This window comes from Chiloscyllium plagiosum, unplaced genomic scaffold, assembly GCF_037043375.1.
Source record: "Chiloscyllium plagiosum isolate Xiang-an unplaced genomic scaffold, Cpla_swu_hap1 HiC_scaffold_20, whole genome shotgun sequence".
In the NCBI taxonomy this organism is placed as follows: Eukaryota; Metazoa; Chordata; class Chondrichthyes; order Orectolobiformes; family Hemiscylliidae; genus Chiloscyllium; species Chiloscyllium plagiosum.
The window spans coordinates 27,710,334-27,730,311 of NW_028270158.1; the positions used below are offsets into that span (position 1 = coordinate 27,710,334).

Consider the following 19,978-nt stretch of genomic DNA (forward strand, 5'->3'; position numbering starts at 1 on the left):
TAACTGAATTAGGCAAGAATTGGAGAATATGAATTGGGGGCAGCTGTTTGAGGATAAACCAACATCAGACATGTGGGAGTTTTTTAAAGACCAGTTGATTAGAGTGCAAGACAGGCATGTTCCAGTGAAAATGAAGGACAGGAATGGTAGGATTCAGGAACCTTGGATGACAGGGAAAATTATCAGCTTAGTCAAAAAAAAAAGGAAGCATACCCAATATCTAGGCAACTAAAAACAGATGAAGTCCTTGAAGAATATAGATAAAGTAGGAAGGAGCTCAAACCGGGAGTTGGAGGGCTAAAATGTCCTTGGCTAGCAGAGTTAAGGAGAATCCCAAGGCATTTTATAGATATATTAGGAGCAAGAAGGTAGGTAGGGAAAGAGTAGGCCCACTCAAGGATAAAGGAGGGAGGTTATGTGTGGAACCAGATGAAATGGTGAGATTCTTAATGAGCTATACTTTTCATCAGTCTTCATCAAAGAGAGGGATGTTGAGGTTAGGGAAAGGTGTGTGGATACACTTGGGCAGGTCAACATAATGAAGTATGTGTACTTCATTAGATACACAAGAACCCAGGGCCAACTGTGATCTATCTGAGGATATTGTGGGAGGCAAGGGAGGAAATACAGGTAGTTCTGAGATAAAGCGTGTTTCAGCAGCGTGATTTGGCTATAAGGTCACTGAAGAATTAGAGAACGGTATTTTCAAGAACGCTTGCCTCCATTGTCAATAGCGTGATTCCATTGGGGACTGGTGCTCCATGCGTTTTGCACGTACACCAATGTCCATGCCGTTCTGCACATGTGCCATGTCCAGGCCATTCTGCCCAAGCACAAGTGTCAGTGCCGGTTTTCATGCCGATCTGCATATGTGCCGTTGTCAGTGCCAAAGTTTTCATACCATTCTGCACATGTTCAATGTCAGCATCAGTATATGTGCCATTTTGCGCATGTGCCAATGTCAGCTGCCCACAGAGCAGCTTTTTGTGAGAAGTACTGTACACAGAGCAGCTTTCTTACACTGTGTTAAATTTACTTTTGTTTTGTTAATAAATATAATTTCAGGCAATGCTGTGACTTAGACTTTTGGGTGATTTTTGAGCAGTCATGAGTGATATTTTTTGCTGGTCTGCCCCAACCCCATTTTTCCCATCGGCCCCATTATTTCTATTAAGCGAGGTTTTGATGGAACGCAACTACAGTGTTATCGGAGAACCACTTGTAGTAGGGCATTAACAGATATCTTAGCATCCTCTTTGGCCTCAGGTAAGGTTCCAGAGGACTAGGGAATGGCCAGTGTTGTTCCTTTGTTTAAGAAGGGCATCAAAGATAAACCAGGTAATTACAGGCCAGTGAGTTTGAGTCAGTGGTGCAGGACCTATTGGAGAAGATACTGAGAAACAGGATTTAATTACATTTGGAAGCAAATGAACTTGTGTGAGGAAAGTCATTTCTCATCAACTTGGTTGAGTTTTTTGAGGATGTGACAAGATTGATTGATGAGGGAAGGGCAGTGAATGTTTTCTACATGGACTTTAGTAAAGCATTTGATAAAGTACTTCATAGCAGGCTGGTACAAAAGGTAGAGTCTTATGGGATACAGGGTGTGCTGGCTAGATGGGTACAAAACAGGCTTTGTCGTGGAAGACAGAGTAGCGGTGGAAGGATGCTTTTCAGAATGGAGATCAGTAACTAGTGGTGTTCTGCAGGGATTATTGCGAGGACCTTTTGTTGTTTGTAATACATATAAATGATCTGGAGGAAATGCAAGTGATCTGATTAATAATTTTACAGATGACACCAAAATTGGTGGAGTTGCAGATAGTGAGGATTGTCGAAGGGTACAGCAGAATATAGATTGATTGCAGATTTGGGCAGAGAAATGGCAGATGGAGTTTAATCCATACAAATAGGAGGTGATTCATTTTGGAAGATGAAATTCAGGTGCGAATTATACAATAAATGGTAGGACCTTTGGTAGCATTGATGTACAGATGGATCTGGGCATACAGATCCCTGAAAGGAGGGAGGTTATGTGTGGAGCTAGATGAAATAGTGAGATTCTTAATGAGCTGTACTTTTCATCAGTATTCACCAAAGAGAGGGATGTTGAGGTTAGGGAAAGGTGTGTGGATACTCTTGAGCAAATCAACATAATGAAGGAGGAAGTGTTGAATGTCTTGAAATTCATTAGGTACACAAGTACCCAGGGCCAGCTGTGATCTGGCCACAGATCCCATGAAAGTTCCAACACAGGTGAATAAGGTGGTCAAGAAGGCATACAGCATGCTTGCCTTCATCTGCTGGGGCATTGAATATAAAAGTTGGCAAGTTATGTTACAACTGTACAAAACTTTAGTTCAGCCACGTTTGGAATGTTACATATAGTTATAGTTGCCACTTTTTCAGATGGATGTGAATGTTTTGGAAACTATGTAGAGAAGGTTTAACAGAACGTTGCCTGGTCTGGAGGGTCTTAATTATGAAGAGAGATTGGAGAAACTCAAATTGTTTTCACTGGAAAGACAGAGGCTGAACAGTGACCTGATCATGGATTACAAAATTGAGAGGCATACATGGGGTGTATCGTCAGAGGCTTTTTCCCAGGGTGGAAAGATCAACTACAAGAGGGCACAGATTCAAGATGAGTAGGGGAAAGTTTAGGGGAGAAGTGCAGGAAAAAAATTTCACATAGAAGGTGGTGGGTGCCTGGAATGCTCTGCCAGTGGAGGTGGTGAAAGCAAGCATGTTAGCAATATTTAAGGTGTATCTTGATAGACATGTGAACAGAGGGATTGAAACCATGTATGGGCAATGAGTAGTTTTTTGGACCAGACCAAATCCCCTGAAAATATATTAAGAGGACAACCTGGACCCTAACATTTTCTTATTTTAAAGGTAAGTATAAGGTATTGCATTCCAGGTGAACTTGATTAGTCAAACTGCTCGACTTTAAGCAAAACACACTTTATTTTTACACTACAGTTAAAATACAGACAGAATAAAAACAAAAGAATTGTTTTAACTGTAATTATCAAAATTCTAATATATATAAATGACTAATTAACTGTTCCAATATAGTAACATCCCATAAACGCACAATTGGCAATGGCAAATTCAGTGTCTCACGTAATTCTAGCAGCAGTAAGAAAACCTCAACTTTTAGCTGTGATAGAGATAGGAATAAAAGCTTCCACAATTAGGCTTTAAGACTGCAGAAAAAAGAACTAAAATCCTGATTCTGTGGAAGCTTGACCCCACCCATTCAGACTGCTTCTATTGTTCCAACTTTTAATAAAGCCCAAAGCCTCTCAAGCAGCATATCTTATTGTTTTTGAGCATACCACTTGGTAAGTCTGTCTCAACGTTTCTTCATTAAAAAACACCAGGACAAAATTCACCTCTTAAAGCCATAATATTGTCACAGTAGTGGGTCTAAATAAGCATTAGGAATTGGCACAAACTTGGTGGGCCAAAGGCCCTGTTCCTGTGCTGTATTGCACTGTATATTTTATTGTAATTTTAACCTGAGGGAAAAACCATTGGGATGAGATGGAAAATAAGCTTTATCACCACACACAATTCTCTCTGTTGATGGCAGTGAAGACTAAAATTAGACTGTTAAAATTGTCAAATCTATGGGTGAGTCTGGGCAGTAATGAGTGTGAAGGATCTTGGATATGAGTCCTGTGTAAAGTGCGCCTTTACTGGCTTCCCTGTTTGTGGGTTTGCTTGGATTCTGTGTCAAATGCAATATGAAAGGCATTTGAAATGAAATGGCCATAAACCTACTGAATGAGGTAAAAACCCATGATGTTGGGGTACTGTATTCACATGGATATAGGATTGGCTAACTAATTGAAGACGGAGAGTTGGAATCTGGGGCATTTTCAGGATGGTGGCCTAAACCGTTGGAGCACTACAGGGATCAGTGATGGGGCCACAATTATTTACAGTATTTATTAAAGATTTGGATGTCTGAAGTGAATGTACTATGTCAAGTTTGCAGATGACACAAAATTAGGTGGGAATTTAGGTAGTGAGAGTAATACAAAGAATCTACAGAGGGATATAGACAAGTTAAGTGACCTAGCAAAACTTAGCAGGTGAAATATGATGTGGGAAAATGTGACCTTATGCATTTTGGCGGGAAGAAGATAAGAGCTTAATATTTGGTAAAAGACTACAGAAAGCTGCAGAGGCACTTTGGAATACTAGTGTATAATCATAAGCATCTATCATTCAAGTTGAGCAAGTAATCAAGAAAGCAAATGGAACGTTGGCCTTTATTTCAAAGAGAATGGAGTATGAAAATACGGAGGTATTGCTAATATTATCAAATCACAGTTGAAATACCATGAACAGTTCTGGTCCTCTCATCTTAAGAAAGGCATACTAGCATTGGCAGCAGTTCAGAGAAGGTCCACTGAGTTCATTCTGGAAGTGGAAGGATTTCCTTATGAGAGAGGTTGAGTAAGTTGGGTACGTGCTTGTTGGAATTTAGGGAATGAGAGCAGATCTTATTGAAATGAGTCAGATTTTTAGGGTTTATTTAGAAAGTTTATTTCCCCTTGTGGGACAGTCTAGGTCCAGGGTAAGGGGTCACCCATTTAAGACAGAGATGAGGTGGAATATCTTCTCTCAGCGTGGTGAATGTATGGAATTCTTTTCAACAGAGGGCTGCTGAGGCTTGATTGTTAAGCGTGTTCAAGAATGAGTTGGATAGATTTTTAATCAGTAAGGGAATCAAGGTTTATGGGGAAAAGACAGAAAGTGAAGTTGAGGATCATCAGGTCAGGTATGATCTTGCAGAATGGTGAAGCGGGCTCAGTGGACCAAATGGCCTATTTCTGTTCCTACATCTTCAAGACTTGGCAATGACATACTGCTTTCCATTACTTCAGGCATCCCAATATGCTTTACAATCAATTAAGTACTTACAGAATTTAGTCATTGCTATAGTGCAAGTCACAGATGAGGGAGTTCAAATGGGAGAATAAGATTGATTGGAAAGTCAGTGTAGCCTCCCTCTGTCCTGTTATGACTCTAAATGCATCAACCAATTTACTGGCAGAAAATTTATACAATGTGCAAATAATCAGATAACCTGTTTTTACTTGCGTTGATTGAGAGAACAGAGTATTTGAAAACTCCCTTGCTGTACTCTGAATGCTGTCATAATCTGTTAATCCATCAAATAGGACAGATGGTGCCTTAGGAGAAGTGATTGCTGAGCCTTTTTGCTGAGATATTTGTATCATCGATAGTCACAGGTGAGGTGCCGGAAGACTAGAGGTTGGCAAACGTGGTGCCACTGTTTAAGAAAGGCGGTAAAGACAAGCCAGGGAACTATAGACCGGTGAGCCTGACCTCAGTGGTGGGCAAGTTGTTGGAGGGAATCCTGAGGGACAGGATGTACATGTATTTGAAAAGGCAAGGGCTGATTAGGGATAGTCAACATGGCTTTGAGCGTGGGAAATCATGTCTCACAAACGTGATTGAGGTTTTTGAAGAAGTAACAAAGAAGATTGATGAGGGCAGAGCGGTAGATGTGATCTAGATGGACTTCAGTAAGGCGTTCGACAAGACTGATTAGCAAGGTTAGATGTCATGGAATACAGGGAGAACTAGCCATTTGGATACAGACTGGCTCAAAGGTAGAAGACAGAGGGTGGTGGTGGAGGGTTGTTTTTCAGACTGGAGGCCTGTGGCCAGTGGAGTCCCCCAGATTCAGAAAAGAATTACAAGGATGTTGCCAGGGTTGGAGGATTTGAGCTATAGTGAGAAGCTGAACAGGCTGGCGCTGTTTTCCCTGGACCTTCGGAGGCTGAGGGGTGACCTTATTGAGGTTAACAAAATTATGAGAGGCATGGATAGGATAAACAGACAAAGTCTTTTCCCTGGGGTTGGGGAGTCCAGAACTAGAGGGCATAGGTTTAGGGTGAGAGGGGAAAGATATAAAAAAGACCTAACGGACAACGTTTTCATGCAGAGGGTGGTACGTGTATGGAATGAGCTGCCAGAGGATGTGGTGGAGGCTGGTAAAATTGCAACATTTAAGAGGCATTTGGATGGGTATATGAATAGGAAGGGTTTGGAGGGATATGCTGGCAGGTGGGACTAGATTGGGTTGGAATATCTGGTCGGCATGGACAGGTTAGACCGAAGGGTCTGTTTCCAAGCTGTACATCTCTATGACTCTAGTATAACTGAGCATCCAAAAGATGCCACCTCCAAGAGAGCAGCATTTTCTCACTATTTCAGCGAACTAACAGCCTGGATTGTGTTCCCAATTCTTCGGAGGGAGAGTTGACCCCTCAAACATTTGCATCAGAAGCAAGAGTAGTATCACTGAACCACAGCTGACATTTGAAGGCAGAAAAGCCACAAACAGGGTCTTAGAGTCGTAGAGATGTATGCTGTTGCAGGTACTGTTGTCCAAGGTATCTTTGAAATCCTGCTTACTGACTTTATCTCTCACTTCATTCTTCCTACAGAATCCCCGTATCTCTCAAACACATACTTGCATCCAAAGAAGGCAGCTGTATGGAGGTCAATAAAGGGTACAGGGACTATGCACATGGAAAACCCATCAGCCAAGGTGCCGAGAGAGATGTGGGTAGCATCACTTAAACAGGGTGCTGGTAAGTGACAGCCATATAGGTCATCCAATTTCCTCCCCTTCTCTTCCCTCTCAAGCTCTCCCCTCTTCTCTTTTCTCTCCTATCCCTCCCTTCTCCCAACTGACTTAACCATCCCTTCCCCTCTAATCATTTTCACATTCCCTTTTTGCTTTTCTCCTTTTCACTTCCCTCCTTTCCGTTCACCATTCCTCCCCTCCATTATCCCCCTCTCCCATGTTGGTTCCATGTTGAAGAACAATAGCCACTTCAGACTTGTCAGTTTGAATGGTGGAGGCCTCACATTTAAATCTGACCCTAACTTTGCTTACATTTCTATACCCGAGTTCAGTTCTGTAGATTTGAAAGTTAAAGGAATTGATGGAAGAGCACCACCAGCAATGCGGCCTATAGCTTTATTTGATCGAGGACAAGTAACCTAACCCGTCCCAGTCTGTGTGTGCTTATGCATATATGTACCTACGGATTCATATATGCGTATACATAGCTTTTTGATATGTTAGCATGTTTGAGTGTAAGGGTGTTGTGATTCTCATTGTTATCACATTGTTATAACAGTTGTTCCCTCAGCTCTGTCCCAGTCACTGAAGACTGAGTATATCTCTGGATACAGTCGGAACTCGAGCTACACAAGTACACCGGAATATCTGAAAGAAGCTCTTGGTATGAAAAAGCCAAAGCATTCCCGATCAGCCAGTAATGGTGGGTATTCTTTATAAACATCTTCCCCTTTTAAAAATAGACTAAAAATAAGAAATTGGCCTTCTTAGTGGCCCAATGTTGGGTTTCAAGAAGATTTTCAACGACTTTTCAGCCTGTTGCTCTCCACTTTCCAAAATCAATATCTAAGTAACAACAGTCAAGGCCACAATATGCTTCAGGATAACATTTGGGCGGCATGGTGGCACAGTGGTTAGCACTGCTGCCTCACAGTGCCAGAGACCCAGGTTCAATTCCCGCCTCAGGCGACTGACTGTGTGGAGTTTGCACGTTCTCCCCGTGTCTGCGTGGGTTTCCTCCGGGTGCTCCGGTTTCCTCCCACAGTCCAAAGATGTGCAGGTCAGGTGAATTGGCCATGCTAAATTGCCCGTAGTGTTAGGTAAGGGGTAAATGTAGGGGTATGGGTGGGTTGCGCTTTGGCGGGGCAGTGTGGACTTGTTGGGCCGAAGGGCCTGTTTCCACACTGTAAGTAATCTAATCTAATCTAAACAGGCCATGAAGCTCCTTTTCATCATCCCTGCAAACTATTTAACAATCTCTATATCACTACATCAACTGTTTCTTGAATGATACAACCAAACCTTACACTCTCCAGATTGTACATTTGGTCTCAGACAATCACAGATGTGCTTCAGGACCACATGGAAGTTTTGATGTATAAATTTGTATGAAATTGCCCAGCAAATTTAAACTAAACTTATGGTGGAGAATTGTACTGGTCCCTAAGATCCCCCAGTCAGTTCTGATGTACTTTCCTGGAATACTACCTAGGAACATAGACAGAGAAAACCTGGCCTAACTCCTGGGTAACAATACAACTGTGCCCTAATCACACCCAACGATCCCAAACACTCGACTAACCAACACTTGATTCCAAGCATGACCCAGTTATAAATCTGACCACCTAACTATCCCCCTGAACCCACAAATACCCCCAATAACCCAATCTGATCAGTCCCAATCACCCTACCTCCAACTGAATCTGACTTCCACTCAATCCACCTACCCAGGAGTATCAGACATCCTGTCACTCTGACAGCTGGCTAGGAGGGAGCTGAATCAGTGTAAATAAAAGGTCACTTGGTGACAGGATATCGGCCTCTGGAGTTATTTTAATGGTACCGAGATAAAAGCATGCTCCTAAAGAAATTCGTACACAACAGTCGTTTTTGAGTTGGGTAAGTATTTGTGGCATCATGCCAAGAGAAGCTTGACTAGTTCCATCCTGCTGTTGAAGACTGGGCCCAGCATGTGCAAAGAATGCGTTATTTTTTCCAGGCAACTGACACTGGGGCATATGAAGAGCCACTTTTTCAGTTATTGGGAGCCTAACTTTCCCTGAGGCATGAGATATTAAAACCTTTCATGAGTTGACTAATTTCATTAAAAAATATTACAACTCCAAGCCTCCTCTAATTCTGAGATGCTATTGGTTTGACTGAGTAATTTGAGAACTGGAGAATCCATATTGTGGATGTGGATATTGTGGCTGTTAATCTGGTCCAGTCAGGGAGCCCTGATTGACAGATAAGAGCAGGACTGTTAAAGGCAGACTTTGTGACAGAACATCAGCCTCTGCGGAGCTGTAGAGTCTTACAGCATGGAAACAGTCCAATCAGTCCATGCAAACCATAATCCCAAACTAAACCAGTTCCACCTACCTTCCAAATCCTTCTTATTTGTGAACAAAAGAAAAGAAAGAGCAGGACTGTTGGGATTTGAGGTTTGTCCTCATTTCCCTGAAAACTGGTTTGACGGTAGGGTTTGGGGCCTGGCTTTGCTGTTTCTCTCCCTAATAAAATTGCTGTTTCTCTGTATACAGCTGTTAATGTTAATTGTTTTGTAAACGGTGAATTGTTTGATTTAAAAAAAAAGCAGGATTGTCACGGGGCACGGTGACCCAGTGGTTAGCACTGCTGCTTCACAGTGCCATGGACCTGGGTTTGATTGCAGCATCAGGCGATTGTCTGTGCGGAGTTTACACATTCTCTCCGTGTCTGCGTGGGATTCCTCCAGGTGCTACAGTTTCCTCACACAGTCCAAAGATTTGGAGGTTAGGTGAATTGGCAATGCTAAATTGCCCATAGTATAAGTTATTAGTCAGGGGTAAATGTCGGGGAATGGGTCTGGATGGGTTAACCTTTGGAGGGTTGGTGTGGACGTGTTTATAAAAAGTGCAGGAGTGTCAGACATCCTGCTCATTCTCAGAGTTGGCTCTGAGTAGGCTGGATCAGTGTAAAGGACTCTCCACATGTAAATAAATGGTGACTTGGTGTTGGGATACAGGCTTATGTGAAGTTACATTCATCCACTCACTCATTCACTAACATTCAACATGGACTTTTTAGTATGCCATACAGTTGCTAGTGCCATCAGAATGTGCATGTCTGGATTCTGCCCCACTCCATCACACATCCCAAATTCTGCTGTGTTTAGGTTTCCAGTGGATACTGTGGAAGACCCGGTAAATAATGCTATGTCTCAAAAGATTCAGGCCTTAGTTTTGACTTTTCTATATTACTCTGAAATCTTTTCCTTGACCTTGACATTCCCCATTTAATGTTTGAAAAATCCCTCTAACTCTGTTCAATAGTAACCATTCATTACAATTTCTGTTAACTCTGTCTCTCTTTTTGTTCTCTGTCTTTTCCCCTCATTTTATTTTCTTATTGTTTCATTCCCTTGTCCTTCTCTTCTTTTTCTCTGTCTCGCATTTTCTCTCTGACCTCTCTCTCCTCACTGTGATTCCTCTTTCCTTTGCACTGTAGGTTATGTCCCTGGCACTCCTGACTACAAGGAGAAAGAGGACATGTACGATGAGATCATTGAACTAAAGAAGGTGAGTGCTACCCTAATGGGGACCAGAGGTTACTCAGCAATTTACAGTTGATGGAGTTCCTGTAACCAACAAGTCTGAACAAGGGCGTTGAGCACTTTTATGTGGCAGCTCAGCCACTGGACACTATAGCAAGAATAGAAACCTGGAAGGTCTTCTGCATGGATGCTGTGTAATTGCCGATGCTACCAGCAATAGTAAACCCAAATGACGTCTTGAACAGTGCTGAATGCCATGTGGCTTCAAGTATTCATTGATCACAAACAGAACTTCATGCCCACTTGTATAGGCTAATAACATGGCTCAGTGGTTAGCACCGCTGCCTCACAGTACCAAGGTCCCAGGTTCGATTCCAGTCTCGGGCAACTGCTTGTGTGGAGTTTGCACATTCTCCCCATGTCTGCATGGGTTTCCTCCGGGTGCTCCGGTTCCTCCCACAGTCCAAACATGTGCAGGTTAGGTGAATTGGCCATGCTAAATTGCCCATAGATTAGGTGCATTAGTCAGAGAGAAATGGGTCTGTGTGGGTTACTCTTTGGAGGGTTTGTGTGGATTTGTTGGGCGAAGGGCCTATTTCCACGCTGTAGGGAATCTAATAACAATGTGTTTGTTTGCTTTGATGTGAGTTAAAATATTCAAGGAAAGGTTAACACATATATACAGTGCCTTTCACAACCTTAGGACATCCTAAGGTGCTGCATAGTGATTAAATTACTTTTGAACTTTCCTCTCAATTTTAATGTAGAGGAAATACTAATCAATTTGTTCACATCATTGCCCCCACAAATAGATAATCTGATTCAGTGATGTTGAGTGAGAGATAAATATTTACCAAGACATTCAAGAGAATTTCAGCTCTTCTTTGACAAAGTACTACAAAATATTCTGCATCCAACTGAAGAGACAGACAGATCTCCGTTTATATGTCACTAAAATCCTAAAGAAATACACTATACAGCTAAGAGTCAATTGTAAGAGTCTGCAGGGTCTTGGATGCTGAATCACACTTAGAATACAATAGGAATGAGTGACAATCCCCAGGAAAATGTTAAAACAATTTTTATTGAATATAACAATAATAGAATGATTATAAATTGTTTAGTTTATAATATCTGTGATCATGTACATAAAAAGAAGAAGAAAAAGGAACTTTATTGAAAGGAAGGAGAGCACTTCGATGTATCAGAAGGAAGGAGGAAATGCAACTTTATTATAGAGCAGACATTAACCCCAAATTAGTATACCCATGATCCAAAATGGTAAAGTAACCCAAATTAATAACGTCTCTAAAATGGTAAAAACGACCATCTATATACAACTCTTCAAATAGTTTTACAGGGGAATGATTAGTCACTCCCTTGATGTCCTTTCCCTCTGTAGTGTTAGCAGTCGCCTGTTTGCCACTAAGCTGCAGTAGCAAATTCAGAAAGCAGTATCCTTTAAGCCAAATTTCTTGCTACATTCTAGTCTTTCGAGTTATCCATCCATAGTTTTTCAAATCAAAATATCTTAACAAAGCACATGGTCTTAGCAAAATCCACCTACTTTGTAAAGCTATGTTTGTTGACCCATCCTTGATGATGTCTGTCAAATATATACTGTCCATTGATCAAACTCCATTCCATTGACCACCTGAAGTAAGGCCATCCATTCTTTTCATGTGTAGTTTCCAGGAAGTCATTGGAATCCACAAATTAAGAAAAATTCCTCTTCTTAAGCAATGGAATATTACTTGGCAACAAGTCTCTAAGGGCACAGTAGCATATAGCCAAAACACAGATGGTTAGCCTTGGAAACAGGGCCAAAATTCATAGCTAGAAAACACTGCTACCAATCACATATCTGAATAGTTTTGACTCCAGCAAAATGCTATCACGCTTGGATGAAATCAAAGTTTTAAAATTTAGAATTCAGTTCAGGTTTATTTAAATATCAAAGCAGAAATGAGATGTAAATGAGACATGAAACTGCAAAGAATTAGTGATTTCAGCTGTGAGCTGACAACTGCCACTCAATATATGGAACTTCTGCAAAGAATTATATCTTACCAAACAGTCCTGAGGAATTACATCCACTGAACAGACTACAGCAGTCTAAGAAGTCATTTTACTACTATCTTCTCAATGCATCTTGGGTAATAAATGCCATCCTTGCCAGGGATGCCTGTATTCCAAAGAATTAATATTTTAAAAAACATGAGAAATGAATCTGGCTTGGCTCTACTGCCTCTACCACTTCAATTCTGCCCCTGAGATTCATTATCCCACTTGAAATTGCAAGATTTGGAGTGGGGAATTGAGGATACCTGAAAAATGTCACCTCTAGGAGTGGAATTTATTTACAGTGTGACAAATATACATAGGCAGATTTTGTGATTGTCTGAATCCCATGGCCTTCTGTCTCCAATATGAAAGTGCTATCCCCGATCCATGATTGATACTATAGAACTTCAATAATGCTAATCAAAAAACCTGTGTTGCAGTAGCAGTGTTCTTCCCCCTGGACTGAGAGGCTCAGGTTCAAGTTCCACCTGCTCCAGTAACAACACCTTTGAATTGGTTGATTAGAAAAATAGATTAGCTTAAAAGAAAGAAAAACAGCTTTTCTCTCTGAGCCAATATTACCCAAGGAACAGTTTGGTGGCAAAGCTGAAAGAGTGGAGGAGGAGAACCACATTGAAGGTCAAAAGTGAAGTTATTATTTGTGATGTAAGCATGTGCAGTACCTGATATATTCCAAATCTTTCAGACAATCCAATACAATCAGTGACTAATTTCCCCCATCATGTTGTGTATCTGCCCAAACCCCTACTTCCCACAGATGATTCAAACCCAGAAGGCTGAGAATTATATCCTGAAAACAAAGCTGAGACGATCAGAGAAGGAAAACAGCAGGAAAGAGAAACAGATTGACCAGCTGTTGGATCCTTCCAAGGTAAATTAAACACACTAAAACCAGTGGTCTTATCATATTGTTTGGCATTATATAAACTTAAAGCATACAAACAGGGCATTTAATCAAACTGGTCCCATGCCAGTGTTTCTGCTCCACATAAGCCTTTTCCCTCTTTCTTCATCTAACTTTGTAGCTTGTACTCCTTAAATGTATCAATGCTATTTAGCCTCAATCACTGCATGTGGTGGCAAGTTCTCTGTCCTAGCCATTCTATGAATAAAGACATTTTTTTTCTTTTCCTTGTTAGATTTGTTAGTGATGACCTTGTAGTCATAATCCCTCGTTTTGGACTGTCCCTCAAATATCTTAGCCTATCAAACGTCTTCAGAGCACTTTCAGGACATCTATCTTTTTCTCGAGAAACAAGGCTCAGCCAGTTCACATTCAATCTTTCCAGATGGCTATAAGCCTATTGTGGTTTTTGCACCTTCTCCAATGCCTCTAAATCTTTTTTTGTAAAAGAAAATTAGAATTATGCACACATCCCTGAAATAGCTCCACAGAGGCCAGTATCCCCATCACCAAATTACCCTTTATTTACACATGGAAAGCCCTTGACACTGATCCAGCTCTCTGAGTGATAGGATGTCTGACACCTGGTTTTTGTCTTCTTTCTTTCCCTCTGACCCGCCTGTTTCTCTTTTTTTAACTGATCCAGCTCCCTCAGAGGCAGCTGTCAGGGTGACAGAACCCCCAACACTCCTGTTTTTTTGTGTGTGCAGGTGTACAAATCTTTATTCAATTTCCACCACCAAGAAAAGAAAACACCCAAGTGACCAGTGACAACCAGTGCCCTTCACATTAAAGGGCAATGCTGTGTGATCAATCAGTGAAGGGGAGGGTGGGGATTAAATCAAACACTCCTGTTTTTTTTTCCCCACACTACTGCCTAACTGCGGTAGTGCTTATTTTTCCCCCTGCACCCATGTTGTGTGTGTGCAGGTGTGAGACACAGTGAAAGACACAAGGTGCATGAATCTTTATTCAGTTTCCACCACCAGGAAGAAAGGAAACACCCAAGTGGCCAGTGACAAGCAATGCCCTTCATATCAAAGGGCAATGCTAACACTCCTGTTTTTTTCACTCCTGCTTATTTATTTTTTTCTCTCTTTTTAACACTCCTGGCTTTTTTTTTCTTTCTGTATCCTGTCATGAAGGCACCCTTTATTTACACACGGATCCAGCTCCCTCTGAGCCAGCTGTCAGAGTGAACAGGATGTCTGACGCTCCTGTTTTTTAAAAAAAAATGTATACATTTACATCTGTAAAGGTATTGGTGGAACCTCCTGACACCAAATATGAACATCAAACCTTCCTTCCTGGATGCATAAGCTATTGGGCATTCCTTTCCTCTGGGCCACCAATGAGTTAATACTACATCGATGCCATATGGGGAAGCAACGCATGTCAATACCAGATTTCACTTGGGATCAGAGTGTGCCAGCACCGTCGAGGATGAGAGCTGTTTCTTCACTTCCTTAAAAGCAATGGCTTAGCTACATGATAGTCTCCAAGGCTGACCCTTCTTTAAAAGTTGATGCAAAGGTGCCAGATTATGTATGAGCTAAAATAACTCCACAATGTAGGCATCCTGTCACAAAGTCACCCCTTTTTTAAATGTGGGAACTCCCTGACACTGATCCAGCTCCCTTAGAGACAGCTCTCAGAGTGAACAGGATGTCTGACACTCCTGTTCTTTTTTTTTCTTTTTCTTTACCCCCACACTACCGCCTAACTGCGCTAGTGCTTATTTTTTCCCTTGCATCCATGTTGTGTGTGTGCAGGTGTGAGACACAGTCAGAGACACAAGGTGCATGAATCTTTATTCAGTTTCCACCACCAGGAAGAAAGGAAACATCCAAGTGGCCAGTGACAAGCAGTGCCCTTCACATCAAAGGGCAATGCTAACACTCCTGGGTTTTTTTCCTGTTTTTTTAACTCCTGTTTATTTATTTTTTTCTCTCTTTTTAACACTCCTGTTTTTTTTTTCTGATCCAGCTTCCTCAGAGCCAGCTGGAATGTCTGTTTTTTTTTAAAACCCCACACTACCGCCTAACTGCGGTAGTGCTTATTTTTTCCCAGCACCCATGTTGTGTGTGTGCAGGTGTGAACACTCCTGGTTTTCTTTTTTTTTTGTTTTTTTTAATTGTGAACAAACCTCTGACACTCCCGTTTATTTTTTTTTTCTTTTTTCTAAGCTCTGACACTTTTTTAAAAAATCCCCCACACTACCGCCTAACTGCGGTAGTGCTTATTTTTTCCCAGCACCCATGTTGTGTGTGTGCAGGTGTGAACACTCTTGGTTTTTTTTTCTCCTTTCTTAACCTAAGTGCGGTAGTGCTTATTTTATCCCCAGCACCCATGGTGTGTGTGTGCAGGTGTGAGACACAGTGAAAGACACAAAGTGCACCAATCTTTATTCAATTTCCACCACCAGGAAGATAGGAAAACACCCGGGTGGCCAGTGACAAACACTGCCCTTCACATCAAAGGGCAGTGCTGTGTGATCAAAACAGTGAGGGGGAGGGTAGGGACTAAATCAAAATAGAGTTGGAGGGAGAAATGATGCACTCCACTCCCTGTGGTGCCCACCTCTCCCTGAACAACTCCAGGGTGTTGATCGACACCGCGTGCTCCTTCTCCAAGAACACTCTTGGTTTTTTTTTCCAGTTTACTTTTTTTTATTTTATTAAACAAATTGCAAACAAACAGTTTACAAAAAACATTTACAGCTGTACATAAGAGACAGCAATGTTACAAGGGAGAGGAGCAGCAAAGCTAGGCCCCAATACTCTTGGTTTTCTTTCTTTCCTTTATTAAAGAGCAGGCCCTTCGGCCCAACAAGTCCACACCGACCCGCTGAAGCGCAACCCACCCAGACCCATTCCCCTACATTTACCTCTTCACCTAACACTACGGGCAATTTAGCATGGCCAATTCACCTGACCTGCACATCTTTGGACTGTGGGAGGAAACCGGAGCACCCGGAGGAAACCCACGCAGACACGGGGAGAATGTGCAAACTCCACACAGTCAGTCGCCTGAGGCGGGAATTGAACCCTGCTCTCTGGTGCTGTGAGGCAGCAGTGCTAACCACTGTGCCACCGTGCCGCCTACTCTTGGTTTTATCTGTCAGCCAGGGCTCCCTGATTGGACCAGATTAACAGCCTCAATCAAGGAACTCATTCCATGAGGTCCACCTAGATGACCTCGTTACAATCACTACAATCTATTAGTATGGTTTAACTACATGTAATCTCTCTGCTTTCCATTTCTGTCCTTCTAGAAATTAGCTCTGTTGCATCTTTTTAATACATTGACAACTTGCATTGATTCTTCTAGAGTTCTCCTTAACACTGACTTATTGAGCTCACCTTAAAAATATTTTATAACATTATTTAATGAAAATTGTGAATCAATCTCCCACATCAAAGTCAAATTTCGTCTTGCCAAGTGAAGTGGGAATTGAAATCAAGGGTAGTCATTACACCTGGCTAAGCAGACATACCTAATTTGACTTTGAAGTCAGATAGTTCACCCTTATTTTGTATAATACTTTAATCTCTTGTTGTAGCAAAGTTTCTCACCATTTGAGAACCAGCAAAGTAAGTTGGTAGATGTTCAATAGTAAAAAGGTGAAAATTGATATGCTACAGTGCCATTTCTGTAGTAGAATGTAATTACAGTGTGACATGTTTACATAGGCAGAATCTGCATTGGCGACTGTGGTGTGGAGCTTGAAGCCACGTCCTTCTGAAACTGACACAATGGATCAAAGTGCAACGGAGTGCAGTTTTGCAGATGTGCATACAATGAAATCTGAGAAACGGGAAATAAAGGCCACATACTGTACTGCTTCTCACTATACGGATCGTACTAGTTCATGATAAATATTCCCAAAGAAAGTTTTCATTACAGTGAATAACACCGCCATTTCTACTTAGTATAGAAGCCACCTGTGCATTATCTTGTTTTACAGAGTTCAGAATATGCCAGGAGTTTGATTGATAAAAAGAATGATACTAGCGAGGTAAGAAATTCTTGAAGTCTGTATTACTTCCTCCCTTTAAGCCCACGTACTTAGTCAATAATTATATTTATATGTCTCATAGAATTGTAAATCTCCTTATAAAACACAAAGTTATCCTCTCCTAATTTATTAATTTGTAAACATTTTTAATTCATTCTTGAAATATGAGCACAACTGGAAAGGTTGTTGTTATTGCCAATCCCTATTTACCTTTGCAAAGGTGTGATGAGTTACCTTTTGAACCAATGCAGTGAGTATGATGAAGATGCTTTCACACTTGTGTTAGGTAATGAATACCAGGATTTTGACTCAGCAACAATTAAAATAATATTGATACAACTCGAATCAGATGCTGTGTGACCTGAATGGGAATCTGGGAGTTCCTGTGCACCTGTTGTCCTTTAGGTGATACAGATTTAGCCAGTTTGAATATTCACAGCATGAAGAGGCACAGAACAGCAGTCCAAGGTGGATCATCTGTGGTTTCTTTCCTTCTGGTTGTGCTCGTTTCAGAACAATGCTACTAGGAGCAATTTGACCTCTGCCCAACATAATGGGCACTATCCTTTATGCCACATTTATGCCTTAGAGGAGCACACCGCACTGTCCTGTAACTGAATTTGTACAGCATTCATGCTCAGCAGTTTACCATTAAATGGAATAGATCTGAATGTGTGTCTTTTTCATGTGTGGAAAATTCAAATCAATCTTGCAACATTGTGCTTTTAAGAGTGCTAGAAAATCAGAAAATAATAAGTTAAACAGAATGCATATACGAAGGGATTTAAATTAACTTGTATGTGATGACATTAGCCTCTTTATATTTGCTATTTCTTTTAACATTTTTCTTCATCTTCTGAATACACTCACTTTCTCTGGGGTTCATCCTGAGTTGTTTGGTATGTTATTCATTAAATATATGTGAACCCAGGACTTGAGCTGTTGAACCATGGAAGGCATCACTTGTCCTGTCTAGTCCAATCCGATTCTGAATAGGAAAAATAAGCATGAGACTGACTAGATCACATTCCAAAGGCTAGGGAACAAGTGTAATCTTTGAAGATTCCTTTAGCTGCATCAGAATATCCCTTATGATGAAGCTGTACAGGACATTATGGTGAGCTTATACAGGACATTGGTGAGACCTTTTGTAGAGTACTGTGTCCAGTTCTGGTTGCCCTGTTACAGAAAGGATATTATTAAGATTTACCAGTATATTGCCAAGAATGGAGGGTTTGAGTTATGGAGAGGCTGGTTAGGCTGGCACTATTTTCACTGGAACTTAGGAGGTTGAGGGATGACCTTATAGAGGTTCATAAAATCATGAGGGGTGTACAGAGGGTGAATAGCGGGAGCCTTTTCCCTAGAGTGGTGAATTTCAAAACTAGGAGGCATATTTTTAAGGTGAGAGGAAAAGATTTTTAAAAATTTACGAGGGGCATAATTTTTACACAGAGTGGTTCGCGTGTGGAATGAACTTCCAGAGGAAGTGATAGATGAGAGTACAGTTAGAATGTTTAAAAGATATTTAGATAAGTACATGAATAAGAAATATTTGGAGGGATGTGGGCTAAAGGCAGGCAGATGGGACTAGTTTATTTGGGATTATGGTCAGTATGGAATAGCTGGACCTCAGAGTCTGTTTCACACTGTATGCCTCTAAGACTGTATTCCACCCGATATGGCAGAATGGATTTGGATGAAGGTAACCAAATAGTACTTTTAATCTTGGCCTGGCAGAAATTGCAAACCCCAGGAGAGCTTTAGTATCCAAATCCACATTGGCAGACATGTTTAAAATATTATCTGAAGGATGCATCTCCCTATATGAGACAGAAGCTGCAGAGCCAAACTCCCAAATTTCTACAAAATTTATTATCATTATCTTTGCCTTTTCTTTCACTCCCAGATTGTTAATGGATTAAAGAAGAAAATCTATAAATTGGAGAAGCAGTGTAAAGAGAAAGACAGCATATTAAAGTAAGTTACCTGGCAGTCCTTTTACTTCAGATATTGGACATCAGTAAGTTTCTATCGTCTACTTTCTTGATTGCATTTTGTGCTGCACTTGCTACTCCCACTTCCTGATATTTCAAATCTGAAAACATTGAGGTTCAGAATCAGTTCAGGACTTTATTCTTTTTGGAGTAAAGTTCTTGAATCAAGATTTCAGGTTGAGGCAGGGAGGAATAAAAACAAAAGAATTTTCAACCTAAACTTGCATTGTTATGGTGCCTTTAACATGGGGAAAACAAAAAGATGTTTCTCAGGAATAATTAACAAAACTTGCCAACAAATTACCTAAGAGCCTATCAGATTGAATCAAAAGGTAGGTTTTAAGGAATGTCTTAAAGCAGGAAAGAGGTGGAGAGGGCCAGAGAGAGACTCCAAAGTTTAGCTCCTCAGCAGCTGAAGTTAAAGTCACTAATGATGGACTAAATAAAGTTACCAAGTCTCCAAACTTTTTCTGAAATTTCCAGGTATTGAAGATTAAACTGTAAGATATTGTCCTGAAACCTCCAGGAATACAGAAATCAGAATCGACAGCGTGAAACTTGACCTTTTTCATAATTTTCTTTATTCATTCTTGAGTTGTGAACATTGTGGGCACATTGCCCACTCCTACTTGCCCTAGACTCTAATATAACTGCATTTGGTTGGTATTTCCGAGGTTTTTGGGGCAGGACTCTCTGATTCCAACTGTCAGGCTGGAATGTGTGTGAAAACTCCACATTGTGTGGGAAACAGTCGCTAATTGTGACTTTTACTGCTACAAGGGACTTCTTCATGGGAGCC

The 19,978-nt window shown here is 41.1% G+C and overlaps 1 protein-coding gene across 2 annotated transcripts in view; it reads left to right on the plus strand.

The window, feature by feature from the left end:
• The window catches only part of iqce (IQ motif containing E), a 67,479-nt gene that overhangs the window by 4,354 nt on the left and 43,147 nt on the right, over nt 1-19,978 (plus strand). For both annotated transcript variants that reach the window (XM_043711806.2, XM_043711809.2), the window contains exons 4-9: nt 6,498-6,644; nt 7,200-7,343; nt 10,130-10,200; nt 13,018-13,131; nt 17,132-17,182; nt 19,092-19,162. In XM_043711806.2, coding sequence (XP_043567741.1) covers nt 6,498-6,644; nt 7,200-7,343; nt 10,130-10,200; nt 13,018-13,131; nt 17,132-17,182; nt 19,092-19,162 — 598 coding nt within the window. The remainder of the gene's footprint in view (nt 1-6,497; nt 6,645-7,199; nt 7,344-10,129; nt 10,201-13,017; nt 13,132-17,131; nt 17,183-19,091; nt 19,163-19,978) is intronic.